Source organism: Pleurodeles waltl, chromosome 1_2, assembly GCF_031143425.1.
Source record: "Pleurodeles waltl isolate 20211129_DDA chromosome 1_2, aPleWal1.hap1.20221129, whole genome shotgun sequence".
Classification (NCBI taxonomy): Eukaryota; Metazoa; Chordata; class Amphibia; order Caudata; family Salamandridae; genus Pleurodeles; species Pleurodeles waltl.
In genome coordinates, this window is record NC_090437.1 from 626,643,693 (window position 1) to 626,669,514 (window position 25,822).

A 25,822-nucleotide genomic window follows, 5' to 3' on the forward strand; every position below is an offset into this window, starting at 1 on the left:
TGTCTCCACTTGCGGCACGGCCCTCGCACAAAAATAAGTCCCTTGTAAGTGGTACCACTGGTACCAAAGGCCATTGGCTACTGCCCCTCAGACCTAAATACACCCCTAAAGTATTTAGGGGCGCCCCGATCCCAGGAAATCAGATTCCTGCAACCTTCTTTCTTCCGGACTGCTGACCTGAAAGCCACGCAGAGACGACAACTGACTTGGCACCAGCCCTCCCGGCCTGTCTCTAGACTCAGAGAACCTACACAGGGAGCTCTCCAACCCCAGCTCCAACATCAACGCCATCCCAAGACTTCTGCGACTCCCTAGCCTCCTACTTCCACAGCAAGATTGCAGACATCCACGACAGCTTCAGCACCCAGACCCCCCTGGCAACCACCAACACCACAGATTCACCTCCGACCAACCTCCTGCTCCCCTGACCCCCGTCTACGACACCATCAAAATCATGCACACCATCCCCTCTGGCTCTCCATCTAACCCCTGCCCTCACCACATCCTCAACAAAGCAAGCTCTGTCATCGCACCCCAACTACGGAAGATCATCAACAGCTCCTTCGAGTCCGCCACCTTCCCGGAGAGCTGGAAACACACTGAGATCAACGCCCTCCTCAAAAAACCTAAGGCAGACCCAAAGGACCTCAAGAACTTCTGGCCTCTCTCCCTGCTCCCCTTCCCAGCAAGTCATCGAGAAGGCCGTCAGACAACTAACCCGCTTCCTAGAGGAGAACCGTACCCTGGACCCGCCCTAATCTGGATTACGCAGCAACCACAGCACCAAAACCGCCCTCACCGCCGCCACAGACATCAGAACCACACTGGACAGCAGCAAAACCGCAGCCCTCATTCTCCTGGACCTCTCCGCCACGTTCGACACCGTCTGCCACCACACCCTATGCTCACGCCTCAGCAATGCTGGAATCCGCAACAGAGCGCTGGACTGGGTCACCTCCTTTCTCACTGGCAGAACCCAGACAGTCCGCCTCCCCCCACTCCGCTCGGAGGCCACCAAAATCATCTGCAGCGTACACCAGGGTTCGTCCCTCAGCCAGACCCTCTTCAACATCTACATGGCCCCGCTCACTAACATCGCCCGATCCCACAACCTCAACATCATCTCATACGCCGACGACACCCAGCTGATCCTCTACCTCACCAAGGACTCCTCCAAGACCTACCTCCACGAAGGAATGAAGGCCACCAGCGAATGGATTAAGAGCAGCTGCCTCAAACTCAATTCGGACAAGACGGAAGTTTTTATCTTCGGCTCCACCCCCTCCGCATGGGATGGCTCCTGGTGGCCTGCCATTCTCGGAACCACTCCGACTCCCACCGACCACGCAAGCAACCTGGGATTCATCTTCGACCCCTCACTATCCAAAGATCTACAAATGGATGCCACCGAAACCAAAAGAACAGTCACCCAAGCCCTTGTAAGCAGCAAACTGGAGTACAGAAATGCCCTCTACACATGAACCATGGCCAAACTCCAGAAGAGACTGCAACGTATCCAGAACGCCTCCGCACACCTCATCCTGGACATCCCCCGCCACTGCCACATCACAAACCACCTGAAAGACCTGCACTGGCTCCCAGTCAACCAGAGAATCACCTTCAGTCTCCTCACATACGCTCACAAAGCACTGCACAGCACCGAACCAGAATACCTCAAACGACTCTCCTACACCACAGCATCTCCATTCTGCTGACCTCGCCCTTGCAACCATCCCACGCATCCGCAGAACTACGACTGGCGGTAGATCATTTTCACACCTTGCCACCAAAACCTGGAACACTCTTTCCACCCAACTGCACCAGGCCAAAGACCTCCTTACCTTCAGGAAACTTCTCAAGACCTGGCTGTTCAAGCAGTAGCAGCACCCCACCCCCCCCATCCTTATCCCCTTACCCTCCTCAGCACCTTGAGACCCTCACGGGTGAGTAGTGCACTTTAAAAATCCCCTTACAGATTGATATTGATGCATCCAGTGGGACCAGCAACCTCTGAGGACTCAGAGGACTGAACTGCACCTAAAGGAGCAAGAAGCGCCAGAGAACAACGGCTCTGTTAAAAAAATGCAACAAGAAACCAACTTTAAAGAGAGTCTTGCCTCACTCCAGAAGCCTCAGTCTTCTCACACTGCACCCGACGCCCATGGCTTGAGTGCAGGAGAACCAACACTGCAGAGAGGACCCCCAAGCAACTTCAATGAGGTGGACACCCTGAGTAGACCTCCCTGCACCCCCACAGCGATGCCTGCAGAGCGGATCCACAGACTCTCCGTGACCGAGACTGCCTGGTAACAAATGAACCCGACGCCTAGATGAAGCACTGCACCCGCAGCCCCCAGGACCGAGAAGAACCACCTACCAATGCAGGAGTGACCAGCAGGCAGCCCTCATCCTAGCCCAGTCAGTTGCTGGCCCGAGAAGCCCCCCTGTACCCTGCCTGCATCACCAGTGACCCCGTGGGTCCCTCCATCGTTTTCAACAACAAACCTGATACCTAATTCGCACACTGCACCCAGCCGCCCCTGTGCCGCTGAGGGAGGGTGTATTTTGTGTGCCTGTTTGGGACCCCCCCCTTAATGCTCTACAAAACCCCACTGGTCTGCTCCCTGCAGACACAGGTACTTACCTGCCATCAGACTGGAGCACCCCTGTTCTCCATAGGCACCTAAGTTGTTTGAGCCCTCCTTTGAACTCTGCACCTGACCGGCTCTGTGTTGATGGTGCTGAGGGTTTGGGGTTGCCTTGAACCCCCAACGGTGGGCTGCCTATGCCAAGGAGACTGAACTTGTAAGTGCTTTACTTACCTGAAAAACTGACCAATATATCCCCCAGGATCTACTGATTTTTGCACTCTGTCAACTTTTAAAATAGCTTATTGCCATTTTTGCCAAAACTGAATACATTACCATTTTAAATCAAAGTTCTATACTTACCTTTGTGAAGTACCTAAATTCTGAATCTTGTGGTTCTAAAGTAAATTAAGAAAATAATATTTTTCTATATAAAAACCTATTGGCCTGGAGTTAAGTCTTTGAGTGTGTGTTCTCATTTATTGCCTGTGTGTGTACAACAAATGCTTAACACTATCCTCTGATAAGCCTACTGCTCGACTGCACTACCACAAAATAGAGCATTAGAATTATCTAATTTTTCCACTATCAACCTCTAAGGGGAACCCTTGGACTCTGTGCACACTATCTCTCACTTTGCGATAGTATATACAGAGGCAGCTTCCTACAGCAAGTGCCTCTGGCTTCTGTCTGGGTCGCAGGGAACATTTGCTGGGCGGTTCACCTTCTGCAGGGGGATGGGTGCTAGTGGTCTGTAGGTCCTGTGGCGGGGCCTCCAGCTCACTAACGGCAGCAGAAGTGGAGGGCTGGTCGATGGACTGGCTAGTGGTAGGGGCCTTCTGGTGTGCTGTTGCCTCCCTCATGATGTTGGCCTTGTCTGCTCAGCACCCCTGCTATGAAGATCAGAGTGGTGTTAATGGCTTGCAAGTCATCCCTGATACTGTCCCTCCTGCAGCCGCCTGTTCTCCTGCACGTTGTCTAGGATCTGGCCCATCATGTCCTGGGAATGTTGGCAGGCTCCCAGGATCTCTGAGAGTGCCTCCTGGAGAGTCGGTTCCCTGGTCCTGTCCTCCCCTGGCGCACAGCAGTCCTCTCAGTGTCCCTGTTGGCCTGTGCCTCTGTCCCCTGAACGGTGTGCCCATTGCCACTGACCCCAGGTCCCTGATTGTCTTGGGTGCAAGGTGTGGCCTGGGGTCCCTGTAGAGGTAGGCACACTGCTGATAGACGTGTCCTGGGGACAGTGGTGTGGGTACGTTGGGTGGGTGCTGTGGTGTTGGATCCTGATTTGGGGGGGGGGGGGTGGGTCTCTGTGGTGGTCTGAGTGGGCTTGGGTGACCGACTGTCCAGTGGTCCCTGATGGAACAGGTACATCATCCAGATCCAGAAGTCCAGAGTTACTGTTGTCACTGGGTTCATCTTCAATTGGGGGACTGGATAGTTGTGGCACCTCCTCTCCACTGACATTGGCTGGGGTACCTGTGGGAATGTAAATGATGTATTATGCTTCATGTCAGCCATTTGTACATCCCTGGCTTCCCCTCTATCGTTGGTGTTGCCCTGCCACCTTTTGCTTGTGTATGGTGATGTACTGAGGGAACGCTTGTTTCCCCATGCTGTGTATGCTTCAGTAATGGCTGTCCATGCAGTGCTGGGAGGGCTGTCCATGCATTGGTATAGCATGCAGGGCTTGGCATTGTGGTTAGTCCTATGTGTAGGTGCAGTGCGTGGGGTGGAGTGATGGGAGTGAGGGGGTGGGGGGGTGGGTTGGCATGCAGGTATGGGGGGTGATAAGTGTTAAATGTTGACTTACCAGTGTCCAGTCCTCTGGCTGCGAGTCCCTCATGATGCAGTAGTGCCAGTACTTGCTCCTCCAATGCTGTGAGCTGTGGGGGAGGAGGTGGGGGTCTACCGCCAGTCCTCTGTATGGCAAGCTGGTGCCCTGTTGCCACAGAACGTACCTGTCCCCGTAGGTCGTTCCACCTCTTCCTGATGTCACCCTTGTTCTTAGCTGCTGTCCCACAGCATTCACCCTGTCCAAGATTCTATGCCATAGCTCCTTCTTCCCGCCAATGGACATCTGCTGTACCTGTCCTCCAAACAGCTGTAGTTCTACCCTGACAATTCCTCCACCATGACACTTAACTCCTCATCAGTGAAACGGGGGTGCCTTTGTGGTGCCATGGGTGTTGTGTGGTGTGTGTTGGTGAGAGTGTGTTGAGTAATATGGTGGCGTGTGTGATGTGGAGTGCGTGAGGGATATATGGGTGTAAGTGGTGTGTGTCTAGTTGTCTCTGTGCTGTTCGTGTGAATCTCCTGGCAGTAATTCGTGTTCGTAAAGGGTTTGGGGTAAGGTGGGTGTGTGTTTTATGGTAGTATGGTGTGTGTATGAGTGTCAGGTGTGGGTTTTTCATATTGGCCAATGTAGTGTTGTTTTGTATATGGGTGTCCATTCTGACACAGTGGTATGTACAGCCAATGGCTTACTACCGTTGAATGTCCGCCATGGTGATTCGTACATCGTAATGTGGTGGGCGTTGTTCTGTTGGCGTAACGGTATGGGTGTTGGGTCCGCCACTTTTCCACTGACCTTTGGTTTGTGGATTTGTGTATGTGGCTCTATTCTGTCGGACTGGTGTGTGTGTCAAAATATGGGGAACGGATATTAGCCACCTTGGCGGTATGTTGGCAGCCATCAGCATGGCGGTAGCCGTCATTTACCACCAATGTCATAATGAGGGCCATAGTCTCTACTAGATAAGGCATTGAAGATAAGTAACATGGTCATCTGATAGAGACTTCTAGCTCCAGATTCCTTACCTTCGAATAGGTACCCAAGCAATACCGTCCCCGGAGTTGGGTCTGCAAACCAATTTCAAACAAAGTCCTGTAGGGGAGAACAGGTGAAATACCCATCACTACAACCTGACTATCAAGACAGTTATGTTTAGTAAACATGTGCAGAAAGGCCAAACTTGCTGCCTGGCAGATGCCCAGGACCGGAACGCAGCATGCTAATGCAACAGTCACAGCTTTAGCTCTGAAGAAATGAGCTTGCAAGTCTTCAGGGGGTTGCTTTTTGGCCACTGCATACCAGATCTGATTTAGAGTATGACTCAAAGAGAGAGGGTTCACTTCTGCACCGCCTAACCTTTCTTTGCACCCCCTTGCCCCACGAAGAGCTGGTCGTCCATCCAGAACTTACAGGGCAATCTAGATAAACTGCCAATGCTCTTTTTAGGTCCAGGCAGTGGAGTCTGTCCTCTTCCTTAGAAGGGCGTGTGGAAAAAGTAGGCACGGTGATGGATTACAAAATTGATGGATTACAAAATAGGCCTATGTGCCAGTTTGTAAGGATAAACAGAGATGTAAGGCAACTTGGATGACAAAGCCTGCAGTTCACCCATTCAAAGAGCAGGTGTAATTGCCATAAATAAGGATGTTTTCAATGTGAGAAGCACGAGGGGACAATTTTGGAGAAGCTGGAGAGGAGCACACATCAAAAAAGTTAGAACTGATTTAAGGTCCCACTGAGGGATACTAAATGGGGAAAGAGATGATCAACACCCTTAGGAACCTATGTGCAAGAGGAGACTTAAACAGAGGGTTGATCAGGCAACCACAATAAGGCAGAAATGGCAGAAAAGTAGCCCTTAAGAGCGCCAAAGCAGACCACTGCTTCAGCAAGGGAAAGAATAAAAAGTAAAACCTCAGAAAGAGGGGCAGAAAGGGTATTAAGAGACTCTTCTGTGCCTCATGCCACAAATTTCTTTCAAACGCAGGTGTATACCATTTTGATGCTGGGATTGCTGGCTCCCAAAATGACATTACAGACTTTGAAAGGAAGGTCAAAAGCTATCAGCCGCTGCTCAATCTCCACGCATGAAGGTGGAGTGGACAGGTTGGGGTGAACCCTCCCACGCTTCTGCAACAGAAGGTCCTCCCTAGGGCGGGCAGTCTGATCAACGTATCAATGCCATGCTGCTCTCCTCACCACCACTGCATAGGGATCTATCTCCTTCATAGCCCCAGTAGGGGGAGAAAGCATGCCAGTATCGGAAGAGGTGTCCAGTCTACTGGCTTCACCCAAATCCTCATGAAAGTCAATTTCCTCTTTGTAGGGCTGGTATCCACCCTAGTCTTCCCTGAGGCCTACCCCACAAGAATAGGGCTCAGGCTCTGATCTAAGAGGCAAGGCTTCTGCCAGCATTGGAGCCAGCGTTGAGCAAGACCCATCCGGCTCCATATTGGAGTTGGGCTTGACAATGGGGATGGCGGCACTGGTGGAATCCAGGAGCATCGGCATCGGGACTGGCGGCAGGGAAGGTCAGGATGTTACAACAGACGTTCATCTGGGTCCAGGACTGGATCATCAGTTGTCCATCAGAGCTGAAGCTACCAGGGCGGAACCAGATGGAACCCTCCTCAAGACTCCATGGGGCACAAAGGCGCGTCAACTGGGTCAGGCTGCCCAAAAATGAAGCCCATGGCCTCAAAAATAAGTTGGGCAGGGGTTGTTCCGGCTCTTGCAAAGTCAGGGAGGAGTAGAGCCAGCCCAGGCACAGGTTCTCAAAGAACAAGGCCTAGAATGCTGACTCTCCGTCGACCAGTGGACAAGAAGATTCAAAGATCGCTTCGACTTCTTGCTCTTCTTCCATTGTGTTCACTTACCCGATAGTCCCGAGGACTTAGAGAAGGCGGTAACTTCAGACTCAGCGACCGGTCCCAGTATCTTCCCCTCGACCGATACCTTGACCGGCAGGGAATCACGTGCTAGGCCAACATCAGCTTTAGGGACCACTTCCTCAAAACATTTGGATGCATGCCCCGGTACTCGAACATTACTTCGGGTTGTGGTTGTGCTCCAAACACCTCAGAAAGTGCAGATCAGTCACTGACACTGCCCAGTGACAGGATCGGAAGGGCTAGTAACTTGTCTTGCGTGTGGGCATCCTCGACACCACAAAACTTCAAAAACATTTAACAAAGTAGAAAAAGTTCAGTCAAAAAATGACCATATGGTTGCTCTTCACTCGGATCAGCAATGGCTGGCAAGCAAATAAAATACCCGACTTTGGGAGTGCTTGGGTGGCCCCCATATAAGTACCGCGAAGTCATTTTCAGCACGGACACAGACCACAGAGCCGATCAATGCCCCCTACCGCCACGCAGTGTAACTGCTCACGAAATGTCTTCCAGAGCCAGGCTGACATCCGTGGGGAATTCAAACATAAGGAATCTGCAGCTAGAAGTCTCTATCAGATACTGTGGTTGATGATGAAAGCCGGAATGACCAAACAAAACATGCATGGGGCGTCACTATGTCCCCTAGGGTCACAGACTCGGAAACTGACAGATTGATGACAACAGGCAGAAAAGGTGGTGCATCAGAGTAGGGATTGCCCAGAGAAGAGGGAGAAGATATAGGGTAGCTGATGAATTTATTGTGACTATTAAAACACAGTGTTCCAAACATCTGGAGATGATGTAGCTCATATGCTTTGCCTTCAAGTATAGCGTCCTGAATTTATTGATGCTATCCTGTTGAGCACCCTGCTAATCGTGAAGAGTGTTGAAAATGTCACTTACCCAGTGTACATCTGTTCGTGGCATCAGTCGCTGAAGATTCACATGTTGTGCATAGCCCGCCATCTGGTGTTGGGTCTGAGTGTTACAAGTTGTTTTTCTTCGAAGAAGTCTTTCGAGTCACGGGACCGAGGGACTCCTCCTCCTTGTCTCCATTGCGCATGGGCGTCGACTCCATCTTCGATTGTTTTTCCCCGCAGAGGGTGAGGTAGGAGTTGTGTTGTAGTAATAGTGCCGATGCAATGGAGTGAATAAGTATGTACCTATTTAAGGTTTAAATAATATATTTACAAATGTACAAAGCTTAAGCTAACTTCCGAACAGCTACAGGCTCCCGGGGAGGCGGGTGGGCACATGTGAATCTTCAGCGACTGATGCCACGAACAGATGTACACTGGGTAAGTGACATTTTCAGTTCGATGGCATCTGTCGCTGTAGATACACATGTTGTGCATAGACTAGTAAGCAGTTATCTCCCCAAAAGCGGTGGCTCAGCCTGTAGGAGTGGAAGTAGTCTGAAATAAGGTTCTTAACACGGCTTGACCTACTGTGGCTTGTTGTGCGGATAGCACGTCTACACAGTAGTGCTTGGTGAACGTGTGAGGCGTAGACCATGTGGCTGCCTTACATATTTCGTGCATTGGAATATTTCCTAGAAAGGCCATGGTAGCGCCTTTCTTTCTGGTTGAGTGTGCCCTTGGTGTAATGGGCAGCTGTCTTTTTGCTTTAAGGTAGCAGATTTGGATGCACTTAACTATCCATCTGGCTATACCTTGTTTTGATATTGGGTTTCCTGCATGAGGTTTTTGGAATGCAATAAATAGTTGTTTAGTCTTTCTGATGTCTTTTGTTCTGTCAATGTAGTACATTAGTGCTCTTTTGACATCTAATGTATGTAGTGCCCTCTCAGCTACGGAGTCTGGCTGTGGGAAGAACACTGGTAGTTCTACAGTTTGATTTAGGTGGAACGGTGAAATAACCTTTGGTAAAAATTTAGGATTGGTCCTTAGGACTACCTTATTTTTGTGTATTTGGATAAAAGGTTCTTGTATTGTAAACGCTTGAATTTCGCTTACTCTCCGTAGAGATGTGATGGCGATGAGAAATGCAACTTTCCAGGTTAGGAACTGTATTGCGCAAGAGTGCATGGGTTCAAAAGGTGGACCCATGAGTCTTGTTAAGACAACATTGAGGTTCCATGAAGGAACGGGTGGTGTCCTTGGTGGTATAATTCTTTTAAGGCCTTCCATAAATGCTTTAATGACCGGTATCCTAAATAGTGAAGTTGAATAGGTAATCTGCAGGTATGCAGATATTGCCGCAAGGTGTATTTTAATGGAAGAGAAAGCTAGGTTTGATTTTTGTAAGTGTAGCAAGTAACCCACTACATCCTTTGGAGATGCGTGTAATGGTTGGATTTGATTATGATGGCAGTAGCAAACAAACCTTTTCCATTTGCTTGCATAGCAGTGCCTAGTAGATGGTCTTCTAGCTTGCTTTATGACTTCCATACATTCTTGTGTAAGGTCTAAGTGTCCGAATTCTAGGATTTCAGGAGCCAGATTGCTAGATTGAGTGATGCTGGATCTGGATGCCTGATCTGTTGTTTGTGTTGTGTTAACAGATCTGGCCAGTTGGGCAATTTGATGTGGGGTACTACTGATAGGTCTAGCAGTGTTGTGTACCAGGGTTGCCTTGCCCATGTTGGTGCTATCAGTATGAGTTTGAGTTTGTTTTGACTCAATTTGTTTACTAGATATGGAAGGAGAGGGAGAGGGGGAAAAGCGTATGCAAATATCCCTGACCAGTTTATCCATAGGGCATTGCCTTGGGACTGCCTGTGTGGGTATCTGGATGCGAAGTTTTGGCATTTTGCGTTCTCTTTTGTTGCAAATAGGTCTATTTGAGGTGTTCCCCAGAGTTTGAAGTAAGTGTTTAGAATTTGGGGGTGAATTTCCCATTCGTGGACTTGTTGGTGATCTCGAGAGAGATTGTCTGCAAGTTGATTCTGGATCCCTGGAATAAACTGTGCTATTAGGCGAACGTGGTTGTGAATTGCCCATCGCCATATCTTTTGTGCTAGAAGGCTCAGCTGCGTTGAGTGTGTCCCAACCTGTTTGTTTAGATAATACATTGTTGTCATGTTGTCTGTTTTGACAAGAATGTATTTGTGAGTTATGATTGGTTGGAATACTTTTAGTGCTTGAAAAACTGCTAGCAGTTCCAGGTGATTTATGTGCAGTTTTGTTTGATGTACGTCCCATTGTCCTTGTATGCTGTGTTGATCGAGGTGTGCTCCCCACCCCGTCATGGAAGCATCTGTCGTTATTACGTATTGTGGCACTGGGTCTTGGAAAGGCCGCCCTTTGTTTAAATTTATACTGTTCCACTATAGAAGCGAGAGGTATGTTTGGCGGTCTATCAACACCAGATCTAGAAGGTGACCCTGTGCTTGTGACCATTGTGATGCTAGGCACTGTTGTAAGGGCCTCATGTGCAGTCTTGCGTTCGGGACAATGGCTATGCATGAGGACATCATGCCTAGGAGTTGTAATATCATTTTTGCTTGTATTCTCTGTGTTGGATACATGCGTTGTATGATCTTGTTGAAATTTTGAATTCTCTGTGGACTTGGAGTGGCTAATCCTTTTGTTGTGTCTATTACGGCTCCTAGGTATTGTTGTACTTTGCACGGCAGAATGTGTGATTTTGCATAGTTGATGGTGAAACCGAGTTTGTAGAGGTTTTGTATGACCTGATTTGTGTGGTGTGAGCACCTTGTCAGTGAGTTGGTCTTGATTAGCCAGTCGTCTAGATACGGGAATACGTGTATTTGCTGCCTTCGGATGTGTGCAGCCACTACTGCTAGACATTTTGTAAAGACTCTTGGTGCGGTTGTTAAACCAAACGGCAATACTTTGAATTGGTAATGTATTCCTTTGAATACAAACCTGAGGTATTTCCTGTGCGACTGATGTATTGGTATGTGGAAATACGCGTCTTTGAGATCTAAGGTTGTCATGTAGTCCTGTTGCTTTAGCAATGGTAACACTTCTTGTAGCGTGACCATGTGAAAGTGTTCTGATTTGATGTAGGTGTTTAGTGTTCTGAGGTCTAGGATTGGTCTCAGTGTTTTGTCCTTTTTTGGTATTAGGAAGTACAGTGAATAAACTCCTGTGTTTATTTGTGTTTCTGGTACTAGTTCTATTGCGTTCTTTTGCAATAATGCTTGAACTTCTGTTTCCAGAACGTCTGAATGTTGTTTTGATAAATTCTGTGCTTTTGGTGGTATGTTTGGAGGGATGTGTAGAAATTCTATGCAATAACCATGTTGGATAATTGCTAAGACCCAAGTGTCTGTAGTTATTTCCTCCCATGTTTGGTACTACTGACCTATTCTTCCCCCCACTGGTGTTGTGTGGAGGGGATGAGTGACATGTGAGTCACTGCTTGGTTGTAGGGGTTTTGGGGCTTTGAAATTTTCCCCTATTCCTAGGGAATTGTCGTCTGTATTGGCCCCGAAAGCCTCCCCTCTGGTACTGTCCCTGGTAGCTGGACGGTGTTGTCTGTGAGGTGCTGGCTTGTGTGGCCTGACCCCGAAACCCCCCTCTAAAGGTTGTTTTGCGGAAGGTGCTGTAAGTGCCTCTGCTCTGCGGGGAGTAGAGTGCGCCCATGGCTTTAGCAGTGTCAGTGTCCTTTTTGAGTTTCTCAATTGCCGTGTCCACTTCTGGTCCGAACAGTTGTTTCTCATTGAATGGCATATTGAGCACTGCCTGCTGTATCTCTGGTTTAAAACCAGACGTTCGTAGCCATGCGTGCCTTCTTATAGTCACAGATGTGTTAATTGTTCTTGCAGCTGTGTCCGCTGCATCCACAGAGGAGCGTATCTGATTATTAGATATGTTCTGTCCTTCCTCAACCACCTGTTTCGCCCTTTTTTGTAGCTCTTTGGGTAGATGCTCAATGAGGTGTTGCATCTCGTCCCAATGGGCTCTGTCATAGCGCGCAAGTAGTGCTTGAGAGTTAGCGATGCGCCACTGGTTTGCAGCTTGTACTGCGACTCTCTTTCCGGCTGCATCGAACTTGCGGCTCTCTTTATCTGGGGGTGGTGCATCCCCAGATGTGTGGGAGTTGGCTCTCTTGCGAGCTGCTCCTACTACGACGGAATCTGGTGGCAGCTGCGAGGTGATGAAAACAGGGTCTGTGGGAGGTGCTTTATATTTCTTTTCCACCCTTGGTGTTATTGCTCTACTCTTGACCGGCTCCTTGAAGATTTCCTTTGCGTGCCGAAGCATTCCTGGGAGCATAGGCAGGCTTTGGTAGGAGCTATGGGTGGAGGAGAGGGTGTTGAATAAGAAGTCATCCTCGACTGGTTCCGAGTGTAGGGACACGTTGTGGAACTCTGCTGCTCTAGCCACCACTTGTGAGTATGCTGTGCTATCTTCCGGTGGTGATGGCTTTGTAGGATACGCCTCTGGACTGTTGTCTGAGACTGGGGCGTCGTACAAGTCCCAAGCGTCTTGGTCCTGGTCACCTTGGCTCATGGTGGTGTGAGCAGGGGAATGTGATGGAGTTTGTGCTGGTGAAACGTTAGTTACAGGTGGAGGAGAGGGTGGCGGAGTTACCCTTTTCACCATTTTTGTTTGTGGTGCTTGGTCTGACTGAAACTCCAGTCTCCTTTTTCTCCTAATAGGGGGAAGGGTGCTTATTTTCCCTGTTCCTTCCTGTATAAAAATACGTTTCTGAGTGTGGTCCACTTCGGTGGATTGCAACTCTTCCTCAAATCTATGCTTTCGCATCTGAGAGGACAGTGATTGCTCCTCTGTATAGGAACTAGTAGTTGGGTCGGTTGCGGGTCGTTTTGGCACCGAAACCCTGTCTGTACTCTTTTTCGGCTCCGAGGTGACCTTCTTTTTTGGAGTCGAACCCTCTCGGCGCCGATCTTCCTCGGTGCCGCTGTCTTTGCGTCGAGCAGTTTCGGCTCCGCTATCTCGGCGTCTATCTCTTTCAGCAGCACTTTCTCGGTCCAGAGAAGGCTGCGTGCCGGTGTCTCGACCGGAGTCGGACGATCTCGGCACTATTTCGGCCTTTTTCGGTGCCGATGGTCGGTCACCGAATTTATGGGTGGAGCCATGGCCTGGTGGCAGTGGCGTCCCCTGGGCCTTGTCACTTTTCTTGTGTGCTGGCTTCGACGTCTTACTCACAGTTCTTTGTTCGTCGAATTCCTCGGAGTCCGATTCATGGATCGAGAATGTTTCATCTTCCTCTTGTTCCTCGAACACTTGGTGAGCTGTTGGCGTGGACGCCATCTGCAGTCTTCTGGCTCGACGGTCACGGAGTGTTTTTCGGGACCGGAACGCACGACAGGCCTCGCAAGTCTCTTCACTGTGCTCAGGTGACAGGCACAGGTTACAGACCAAATGTTGGTCTGTATACGGGTATTTGTTGTGGCATTTAGGACAGAAACGGAACGGGGTCCGTTCCATCAGCGTTGTTTTACACGCGGTCGGGCCGACCAGGCCCCGACGGGGGATCGAAAACTACCCCGAAGGGTACCGGAGCTCTTCACTCTTCGATTCGGTGTTGATTCTATCTAAGCCGATCCCGAACACAACAATACCGACGTAATTTTTCCGATATTCAGCTAAATTCCGTTCCGAAACCCGGAGCGAAAGGAACACGTCCGAACCCGATGGCGGAAAGAAAACAATCGAAGATGGAGTCGACGCCCATGCGCAATGGAGACAAGGAGGAGGAGTCCCTCGGTCCCGTGACTCGAAAGACTTCTTCGAAGAAAAACAACTTGTAACACTCCGACCCAACACCAGATGGCGGGCTATGCACAACATGTGTATCTACAGCGACAGATGCCATCGCACACAGTTTTGCTTATTGCTTTTGTTATGAATAAAATTATATATATATATATTTTTTTTTTAAAGGACCAAATGTGTTGTGACAAACTGTCATAGTTGGACTCTTGCTCTAGGAAAGACTGCTGGTTTAGGGATGACAGCACTTGTTTGTAGGCAACAAGGCCAATCCTACAAACAGTCACAACTGTCAGCATAACCCTCCCGGCTCATAAGCAGTACCTCACCAAAATCCCAAATGGTAAAAGGTGATTTGTGGCAGCCTTTACGCATGGACTCGAGTGCAACATCTCAGGAGAGTCGTGGTTACATGGAGATTATCCTTTTCTCACAAGAGCAACACGTCTCAGTCACACACACAGGGAATGAGAGAGATGTAGTAAAGTTTAATAGGTTTTATTAACAAGACTGTAAAATGCATAGGCTGCAATGATTAGGGTAATGAACAATGCAGGAAACAGAATTGCAAAAAAAGAGAGTCGTGAATATAAAGACCCACACCATCTTGCAATAACATGAACTGTGAAATAGATCCTAATACCCTGGCATGATGAACTTAATCTCTAACCTAAAGAGAGCTAGGTTTGTTTAACATAATCTGCAGGTACCATGTCCATGAGATGAGCTCACCCATCCCTTGTTACCTTGGAATGAAGTCTCTAGATCAGACTCCGTGAGGAAACGAAGGCTGGGTCTGCATCAAGGCAACGTGTAGCATAGACTGCATTGATGGCATCTGCTAGGAATCCCTCTGATAACCTTGTCTGCGTGAGATGTATTCATACAGATCTTGTAGGACCCCTGACGCAGGTATGTTCCCAAAACAATGGATAAGAAGGCATGCTTGGGGCAGCAATTACATAAACAATTACCTCAAAAAGTACATCATCTTCCTGTCACACGTAAGTGGGAAAGGGACATGAAGTGAAAACCTACGTATATCACTTGTCTTTGATGCTGATAGTGACGCCCTCACAGAGTGGCACTGAACGTGAAATCAAAACATCTTCCTAACTATAAATATAGCAGCCATCTTGGAAGAAATAATAAAAAAAATGTGCTAAAACAGAGCAGGCTAAGTAGGTTAAAAGTCACTAGGTGACGGGGGTACAGGCCTGCAAGCCAGAAGGCTAAGCTAAACTCCTGATTCCCATTAAAACAAATCAGGATCCGCTGCAAGCCTCAAGTAGGAATATGGCTAAGTGAAAGAAGCAGGCTCTAATCCTTACCTTTCAGTAATCCAAAGAGAACAAGCAAAGTCACACCAACATGCAGAGTTCTGTGCATGGCACATTTCAAGGATGCACAAACACAATCTACCAGGCGTGGAAAGCGCTCTATAAAAACTGGTTTGTAAGCAAGTTCCAGTCCTACGACAACAATTGGATGGGATACCAACAGACTGAGAGGAATAAAGGGTCAGTATGTAATAGTAATACTTCATGAAGCTTTATCCTAATATACAGGGTAGAAGTATCTGGCATAAAACCCTTTCACAAAATGTATTAAAATGTCCATAGCTTACATGGTCATGTGACGAGTCTGACAAGCAGTGATCTAAAAAAAAAATGGGAGCTCTGTTTCCATTACAAAGAATGAATGAGATCAGAAGACATAAAATACTTTGTATAATGGTGAGTTAGTTGGAAGGAATTGTGAAGACAATGTCTAAGAGCATACATGTCCAAGTACTGTTAACTGGGTAGGTAGTACTTAACACCAAGTGCTAATTCATGCAGGGTCAACAGCAGCAATTAGATTGAGAATTTATCTCGGGCAAGGAAATGGTTGAAATGCAGTGCTTAGTAACGATAGAGGACTTGCCAATCATTTTTATTTATAGTAAATAATAGCTTACCGGAGCAGAGAGCGTCTTGCGACAACAATGGCGTGTGAATCATGCAATATACGCCCATCAAAGCAAATCATCTGACTGTAGTTGAAATCTCCTGTGCCCATTGCGACCACTTCAAACTGGGGCCCAGCTAAAAGAAAGACAGAACAACCAACTTACCAAACTGCGCTTTTAGCCATATCATTAAAATATTGTGACAAGTGCTTTAAAACTCCATGATTGCCAACAAGTTCAGCTATGGATAGTACCAGCTAAGAAACAGCTACCTGTAATACTAGTTCAGTTGTTAATATAGTTGTTAGATTTCTAGTCTTTAAATAGCAAACGTCATCTGAGCACCACAGTCCAATATATATTTAAAACTGCAGAATTTAATTTCCGAGTGCTTCGTAATTGCTTTCAGAATGCACTGCACCAAAGCTAACTACAATGCACAGTAACTCAAGTGACTTCATCATCATCATTCAAAACCTGAAAATAATAAACAAAGGAATTCTTCAAATCATCCCAGTTGTTGGCCTCGATACAAAAAAACCATAGTAGACACCCAAATGTTTTTAGGTCTGCGAGAATACAAATGCCACATAGGAAGGCCCATAAATATAGTCTACAGTGTGGTTAGGGTCGAAGTTATCTGGGATCTCTCAATCTGAGTCTCTCTTGAATCCTTCCAGTGCATGACAATGCTTCAATTAGTGAAGGGGCAAATGAAAAATATAACATACTTAATAGAAACACATCAGTTTCTCTGGTGCAAATGTCCATGATAATTTAAAGAGAGGCCAAAAGTTCCTTAAAGGCGTTACGTCCTTCCTTCGCACTGAAACCCAGAAAGGAGGTTTTACAGTCACCATCCATTAAAAAAAAAAAAAAAAAAAAGGAATAGAAACAAAAGCAGGATAAAAGATAGAAGGCTTGTGATCTGAACAATACCCTTCCAGTGTCCCACGCATATGCATAGGTATTGTATTTGAACATCAATTACTATTCCATGACAAACAACAATTTTGTATTACAAATTTTGGGCAAACACAAATTTTGACAAGTAAAAAAAAAAAAAAAATGCGAAAGGAGATTGCAAAGCCTGAGCTTGAGACTCTCCAGCTCTTCTTGAAGAAACAAATGCTTAAAGAAATGCCAAAAATTCTGCCTTAAGTAAATACCCGTAAGTGCTCAAAATGAGCAAGCAAACCTCAATATGCAAGTTAAAGAAGCAGAAACCTTCTCAATCGTAATGAATAGGTATTTGGTCGGTTTGCAGTAAACATATCTAAATGAACAAGTTGTTTACCTTCGGTAATGCTTTATCTAGTGAAGACTAGATAGTAGCAGATTCCTTACTTTGGAATATGCTCAGATATAAAACTCACTGGGAAGTGCTGTGGTTCGGTTCCACAGCAACTACCAGAAGGGACATGCAAGGTACCTATAGAGGCACCACTTCGGCACACCAGCATCAGTTACTACCAAGACTTTCCACACCAGGAGAAAAACAATGAGCACTGACCACTGGTGTGGCAAACTAGGGCCCTGAGATGGGCATTCCCTACACCATAATTGGTTCACAGAGTGAGAAGCATGGGAGGATCACTGTAGGAAGCTGGCTCTCTATGTAGTGCACTAAAATTAAGTACACTGTTGAGAGTCCAGTGGATCCCCAATTGGTTTTGCAGGGGCAAAAGTAGATAGAACTAATGCTCCATTTTGTGGTAGTGTGGGCAAACAGTTAGGATTATCAGAGGATAGTGCTAAGCATTTGTTTTACTCAGAGAAACAATAAATAAGGCACACACTCAAAGAATGAATCCAAGACCAATTTAGAAAAATAATTAAAACCCAAGAACTTCGTAATCAGTTAAGTAGACTTTTAAGCATTAGTATTTTGCAGTTTCAGAAATCAACAGTGCAATATTCAGAGTTCTCTCAATGTTATCCTATGGTAGAAACCAATGTTCAGCAAACACATGGTTAACAACTTACGAAGCCGAGCTCAGGGAGCAAAAGTAAATACTCGGCACTGATCAAAACCACACCAACAAGTCACACCAGGCAGCACTGGGGCAGCTGGATGAAGGGATGCCGTAAGGCATTGGGTGCCCTATGGTTTTCTATGGGAGTCAGACCTTTGACAACCAGGCTGCAGGCTCTGGCTGGGAGGCCAGTCAGGGACAACAAACAGGTATGTATTAGTCTTGGGATGTTCGGGAATGAAGGTGCACATTTGGTTCTTTTCACCAGGACCCAGGGACGACAGATGCTGGGGTGTCCTTAGGTGTCAAGCTTTCTCATCCAAGAGCGCTCACGGTCAGGCGGTCTTGTGTGTTGAGGCTGCAGGTGTCGTCAGGGAGTCTGGTAGGGGGGCACCCAGGGTGGACTCAAGCTCAGGAGAGCCAGGCATGTTTGCACCAGTGACCCACCTCGGATACGGTCAGGGGCAACAGGTGCAGTGATTGCTGGAGGTGTCTGGTTTCCTCTCACAACAAGGTTGTAGGGGAGGGGGCCAGCGTGCAGAGGCTGCAGGCAACTTGTGGGAGTCCAAGAGGGGTAAAACCGGAGTGGATTCCGACTCTACACACCTGGAGAACTGGGCTATCACGGTTGGATGGCTTCACCGCTGATCGTGGTTGTCGGGTGCAGAGGTCACTTCGGGTGTTCGGTCCTTGCAGTTCTAGGGGCTGCAGAGTCCTTTCTTGAAACTTTGTTGCAGAGCAGTTTTGGAGCCCATGAGAGTCTGAGTCTTTTTAGAAGGCAGGACATCCTGCTGGGTTTCTTGAAGTCACAGCTGCAAAGCGAGTAGTCTTTTTGGCAGAGTCCGTCTAGGATAGCAGGAAGGCCAGAAGGGCTAGTTCCAACTTTTCTTTGTCCTTTGCTATGTAGTCAGGAGTTCTAGGGTTCAGGGCTGCCACCTAAATACTCAATTTAGGGGGATTACAGGGAGTGCCAGGCGGTAGCCAGTGGGCTTCACACCTTTAGAGTGAGTACACCCTTACTATGACCAGGGTCAGGAAGGTGGGAAGTGGGCATAGTGGCCTAATTCCTTCCGAATAAGATTGAGGAATATAAAAAGTAGTTTCCACTTCAGCTCGTCCACCTTAGGGGTGGGACTGGTATAAAGTGGGCACACATCCTAATATGCCTAATTATCCAGCCTGTGCTGCTGTTAAAAGTGGTGATGGTGGTGTGGTGGTGGTGGTGGTGGTGGGGGGGGGGGGAGGGGAGGGAATTGTCATCTCCACCATCTGTAGATACCTGGGTCGCATTACAGAGGTGGTTAGGCCTTTGAAGCTTCCATCCCCGGAATGTCCATCCAGCTTGGGAGAGGTGATAACACCTCTGCCCAGTACAGGCTCTTACCTGTGGTGGCTGAACTGCTTTTTCTCCAAAGAGACTGGTGCTATCAAAGGACATGTCCTTAATATTAGCATAGAAATCCCCCGAAAAGCCAGATATCTTCAACCAGGCATGGCGTCTTAAGGACACTGTCGGCGAAACCGCTCTGCCTAGTGATCGTGAACTTTGCTGCGTTTCTCCCATCAGAAACTGTTTGGGAAAATCCAGCCTGGGGCGCTTTCGGGACTTGTGGCAGCACTTGCGTAACAATATCCCCCAGTGAGTGGAGTAATGGCCCAAAAGGCATGGAGGGCTCAAGGACCGCAATACCAGGCTGGTGGAAGGAAACCTTCTTCACAAGTGTGTCAAGCCTCATGGATTCCCTATCCAGGGGCACGGAACACAACATGCCATGGGAGTTGGAGGCTTGGATAGCCAAGCTCTAAGGGGTGGGGTGTTGTGTAAGAATCCTTGGATCATCCTGAGCAGGGCGATGGCAGCAGGCAACTGTACTGTTCACAGGAGCCCAGTACTGGGACTGGGCCAGGCATGCAGTATGACATTTGTAAGGTCTTAATTGAAGGTGAGCAGGGGTTCGGAGGATGAAGCTCCAGGTTGAAACACCTTTGTCAGGAGATTAGTCCTTACAGGAAGCTGGCCTGGTGTGTCGTGGACACCTATGGAGTTGGAACCTTATACCAGCTCCATGCATCTCCTTTTAGTGAATGAAGGCAGTGGCTAGGAAGCCAGGGCTCTCTAGAGGGAGCTGTGGATGAGCAGCCAAGATATAGCTAGGAGACCTGCAAAGCTTACACAATACCACAATAGTCACACAGTAACTTATTACGCATGAAAGGAACCGCAGTGTTACAAAAAAACACTACACTAGATTACTTCTAGTAGGCTGCCCTAACCGGAGGTAAGTAAACCCTATCTATATACACAATAACAATCAGAAATTAGCATAGAAACAACAAGCATTGCCAAGAATTGTAGAAAATAGTTAGAAACCTAGGGGAGGGCCAAACCATGTACTAAAATAGTGGAATACGAAGTGAAATTTCCTACCCAAAAGGTATGGAGTAGTGTGAGGGGAGCTGGGAGAACTTGGTACCCCCAAAGAAGTGAGTACCTTAGTGACCCCCAGCGACCAGGAGAGGACAGGTAAGTACTTGGTGTAGGAAGCTGGCCTGGTGTGTGGTGTGTACCTAAGGTACTTACAACCTATACCAGGTCCAGGTATCCCCTATTAGTGAAGTGTAGGCACTGTCTAGAAGCCAGGCTCTCCAGAGGCAGCTGAAGATGAGCAGCCAAGGCTTATCCAGGAGACATGCAAAGCTCTTGCAAAACCACTCTAGTCCCACAGCACTTACACACAAGAAAGAAAGCACTCAGTTCTACAAAAATAAAGGTACTTTATTTTTGGTCACATATTACCAAAGGATACTAGAATGGCAACCCTCCAATAGGAGGTAAGTAATACACTAATTATATACACTAATAAACATCAATAGGCATAGAAAAGGTTAGAAAACACTGCAAATGCAGTTAGACAATAGTGACCCTAAGGGAAGCACAAACCGTAAACTAAAAAAAACAAAAAATGGAATGAGAACACAGGACTCCCCATCTGGTAAGTGGAATGTGTAGAGGGGAGCTGGGACTAATAGAAAACCAGAGAGGTAAGTAACAATGTACCCCAATTGACCAGGAAAGCAGGAGTAAATTAATGGAATTTCCCCAAACCACACAAAAGGAAGAAAAAAAAGAAAAGAAGATACCCAGACAACACTACAAGAAACCAGAGGTGGATTCCTGCAGAGGAAGACCTGTGGTGAGAGGGGACCAAGTCCAAGAGTCACAGTGGAGTCCAGGAGGAGTAGGAGCTACTACTCACCCAGCTGTAGTTGCAGGAGTTGGTCGATGGCGATGAGAAGGTCAGCACTGCAGCCCTGGAGCCAGACAAGAGTTTGAGAGATGCACATGACGTCCCACACTTGAAGAAGAATTGCAGTTGGGTGTTGGTGCAGGAATTCCACCAACAAGCCTTGGCAAAGGCAAATATTGCGCACCTTCAGCAACACAGAGAGCCCACAGGTGCAGAGGTAGCACCAACAGAAGTCCCACAGGACGGGGACACAGAAGTTGCAGAAGGAGCCCATGCAGCACACAGAAGAAGGATCCCACGCCGCAGGAGAACCACACAGAGGGCTGTGCGTTGCAGGAAAGAGTGCTGATGGCTGGAACTGCTCGTAGTCTGAAGTTTCCTCGGAGGAGATGCAAACAAGCTTCAGCAGCTGCAAGAAAAGTGGTGCACGGGGATACTGTCCTCCAAGAGAAGGCAAGGGTTTACCTCCACCAAAGTTGGACAGCTGGCAAAGTGGGCTACTCCAGACCACCACCCATGATGCAGGATCCACGCACCTCAAGATGAGAGGAGATCCATGTGGCCGGTCGTTGTTGCAGTAGGTGCCTGTGGATGCAGGGGAGTGATTCCTTCAATCCAAGGGAGATTCCTTCTTTTTCGTGCAGACTTAACTTGCCACCCTCAGAGGATGCACAGCAGGGGAAATGTTGCAAAAGCTAGAAAGAGCTGTAGAAACAATGTTGCAAGAACAGTCTTCTTCGTGGATGCAGATTGTCGGTTTCTGGAGGGCCCAGTCGCGGTTCCAGTGGCCAGAAGTCGAAGTAAGGTTGCAGAGGAGTCCTGCTGGAATCTTGCAAGTCGAATCCGATGACCCACCCAAGAGACAGACCCTAAATAGCCCTGAAAGGGGGATTGGTCACCTAGCCAGGAGACCACCTATCAAGAGGGGGCTCTGATGTCACCTGCCTGGCCACTCAGATGCTCTTAGAGGTCCCTGACAACATAGGATTCAAGATGGCAGAACTCAGGGGTCCTCTGGAGGAGCTCGAGGTACCATCCCTGGGGTGGTGATGAACAGGAGAGTGGTCACTTCCCTTTCCATTGTCCAGTTTCGTGCCATAGCAGGGACTGGGGGTCCCTGAACCGGTGTGGACTGGTTTTTGAATGGAAGGCACATTACCTTTAGAGAATACCAGTGGCTTGGGGAGGCTACCCCTCCCAAGCCAGTCACACCTATTTCCAAAGGGAAAGGGTGTATCCTCCCTCTCCCAAAGGAAATCCTTTGTTCTGCCACCCTGAGCGTGATCAGACCAAGCAGCAAGAGGGCAGAAACTTGTCGGAGGGATGGCAGCAGCTTGGGCTGGCCGGAAAACCCTAGGAAGACTTGTGGTAGCAAATGCTGGGGGTCCTCTAAGGAGCCCCCAGAGCACATGGGATCATACTATCAATACTTGCAACAGTACTGGTGTATGATTCTGACATGTTTGATAACAAACATGCCTAGGTTCGGAGTTACCATTACGTAGCAGGACATAGGTAGTGACCTATGCCCAGTACACAAATAAAATGGCTTCCTCGCACTCACAAAGTCCCAGAAAATGAAACTGAAGTTTGTGGGGGCACCTCTGCTAGTGTATGGGTGCCTTCCCACACAGGTACTTGCACCCTGCCCTCTGGGCTAGGAGGGCCTGCCACAGAGGTGACTTGCAGTGACCGGTAGAGAAAAAGGGTGAAAGCACCCTTTCACGCAGATTGTAAAGGAAGGCCTGCAGAAAACTTTGCATGGGCTCCTCATGGGTGGCATAATACATGCGGCAGCCCATGGGGATTCACCTGGTACCCCAATGCCATGGGTATCTAGGTACCATATACTAGGGACTTACATGGTGGCACCAGTATGCCAAATGTGGGGTGGAAATGGTACAAGTAACCACATTTGAAGGGAGAGAGCATAATCATTAGGGTCCTGGTTAGCAGGATTCCTGTGAACACAGTTAAACACGCTGATAAAGGGGAGTGGTAACCATGCTAAAAAGAGGCTACTTTTCTACACCTGGTTTTCCCAAGGACTAACAAGAGGACTTAGAAAATGGATTGTTCAAGAACAGGACCAGATCAGAGGAACCCAAAGGGGGATTCTGGAATTAGAAGACCTGCAAAAGAAGGGGGCAGAGTCCAGTCCACAATGGACTGTCAAGTTAGGGCAGGAGCCACTACCCACCCTTCTGTGGATGAAGATCCGGGTCGATGGGGGGGAAGAAAAAGACCAGCTGTGGAGCCCAGGACATGCAGAAGAGTCCTTGGAGCAGTGCAGATGGTGTCCCACGTCGGTCTTCGGGTTGCAGGTGGGCAGTAGTTAGGAGAACCACCTGCAAGCCTTGGCAAATGCAAAAGGAGGCAGAAGAGTTGCAAGGCTGAAGAGGACCAGCAGGTCCAGGGGACTCGACCCTTAGAGGGGAGTCCGGGCTGACCCTCGGCAGTTGGTAGAGCCAGCAGAAGTAGTCCCAGCCCCCACAGGCAACCCCCTGGCAGCAGGCACAGTAAGTTGCAGTGAAGCTCAATCAGCACACCTGGAGAGGAGTCCCACGTCACTGGAGCAGCAGAGGACAGACTGTCTTTGCAAGGATGAAGTACTGGGGGATGGTGCTACTCGGAGTCTGAAGATCCCTTGGAGCTGGAGACCACAAGTCTTGGTTGCTGCAAGTCGCAGTGCAAATGGGTACTGTCCTTCAAGGAGATGCAAGGGCTCACTGTCTCTCAAGTTGGACAGCTAAAAGAGAGGACCAATGGGACCACTCCAGACCACCACCTGTGATGCAGGATCCATGAAATTATGGAGGAGAGCAGATTCACACAGCCAGACATAATTGCTGTAGTTGACTGCAGATGCAAGGGAGATTCCTTCTTTCTTCCTAGTGCACCAGAAATCTTGCCGACCTCAGAGGACGCACAGCAGGGGAAATGTTGCAGTTGCTGAAAGAAACCAGGAAAACAATGTTGCAAGGCGAGGTCGTCTCAGGAGTTGCAGTCGTGTCTGTTACTGAAGTGTCCAGTTGAAGTTCCAGTGGCCAGGAGCAGAAGTAAATGATGCAGAGGAGTTCTTGTATGTAAAATATGGGGACTCAACCGCAAGGGAGTCCCTAAATAGCCCTAAAACGGGGTTTGGTCACCTTGCACGGTGACGACCGGAGTGGTCTCTTTCGTCACCTGCCTGATTTGGCCACTAAGATGCTCCCAGGGGCCTCTGTCCATCTCGGTTTCAAGATGGCAGAATTGAGTGGCCACCTATAAGAGCTCTGGGCACCACCCTGGGGTGGTGATGGACAGGGTCGTGTTCACTCCCCCTTCCTTTGTCCAGTTACATGCCAGAGCAGGGCAACAGTTTGATGCAAACTGGTTTATGCAAGGACGGCACCAAATGTGCCCTTCAGAGCAAACCAGTGGCTTGGGGAGGCTACCCCTCCCAAGCCTTTCTAACACCTATTTCCAAGGGAGAGGTTGTTGCCTCCCCTCTCCCTCACAAAATCCTTTGATCTGCCTTCCTCTGCCTGAGCCGGTCAAGCAGCTGGAGGGCAGAAACCTGCCTGAAGGGCTGCAGCAGCGCAGGCTGCCTGGAAAGCCATGAAAGACTGGTAGAAGCAATACTGTGGGGTCCTCTAAGTAGCCCCCAGAGTGCATTAAATCATGCAGCCAATACTGGCAACAGTATTGGGGTATGATTCCGATATGTTTGTTACCAAACATGCCCAGGTTCGGAGTCACCATTATGTAGATGGTCCCGTGTCTAGTACATGGGTAAAATGGCTTCCCTGCACTTACGAAGTCCAGTGCATTGGAACTGGAGTTCGTAGGGGCAGCACTGCTCATGCAGGTGGGCCTTCACACACAGGGAGCTGCACCCTGCCCTTTGGGCTCGAAAGGCCTGCCATAGGGGTGACTCACAGTGACCTTGTGTAGTGACCTGTGGTGAAAGGGTGCATGCACCTTTTCACGCAAGCTGCAATGGCAGGCCTGCAGACATTTTGCATGGGCTCCCATGGGTGAAATAATATGTGCTGCAGTGAATGGGGCACCCCTCGTGTCCCAATGTCCTGGGTACCTGAGTACGATATACTAGGAACTAATAAAGTGACACAAGTATGCCAATTGTGAACTGCACAAAGTTCCAAGGAATCCAAATTTGGAGGAAGAGAGCACAATCTCTGGGGTCCAGGTTAGCAGGATCCAGGTGAAGACAGTAAGCACACTGATAGGCAAAAAGTGGGGGTAACCATGCCATGCAGGGGGAGGTGGGGGTGTCAATGAAAGCTACAGGTTGATCCTGGCCCTCATCATTTAGTTTAGAGAGTACTGGCCCTAACTCTACCTCAGAAGCATCTATTTGTACAATGAACTGCTTGGAGTAGTCAGGGCTTCTTAAAATGGAAGTAGAACACAGGGCCTGTTTCAGACTTTTTTGGCACCTAGCTCTTCAAAACACTTTCTAAGGCATCCTTTTGGATGTGAGATCTTTCAAGGGGGCTACAATAGAACCATACAGTTCTTAATGAACCTCCTATAGTACCCAGTCAGGCCTAGGAAGGCTTTGACTTTGGTTTGATTAGTAGGGACAGTCCAATCGAGGATTGTCTGGATTTTGCCCTGGAGTGGCTGGATCTAACCTCCACTTACCAGGTGGCCCAGATAAACCACTTTACACCCTGCCCTATCTGGCAGTTTGACACCT

The 25,822-nt window shown here is 48.4% G+C and overlaps 1 protein-coding gene across 4 annotated transcripts in view; it reads right to left on the minus strand.

The window, feature by feature from the left end:
* ADAD1 (adenosine deaminase domain containing 1) overlaps window positions 1–25,822 on the minus strand; it is a 923,229-nt gene that overhangs the window by 564,294 nt on the left and 333,113 nt on the right. For all 4 annotated transcript variants that reach the window (XM_069242439.1, XM_069242435.1, XM_069242432.1 and 1 more), the window contains one exon: window positions 15,903–16,029. In XM_069242439.1, the coding sequence (XP_069098540.1) occupies window positions 15,903–16,029 (127 nt within the window). The remainder of the gene's footprint in view (window positions 1–15,902; window positions 16,030–25,822) is intronic.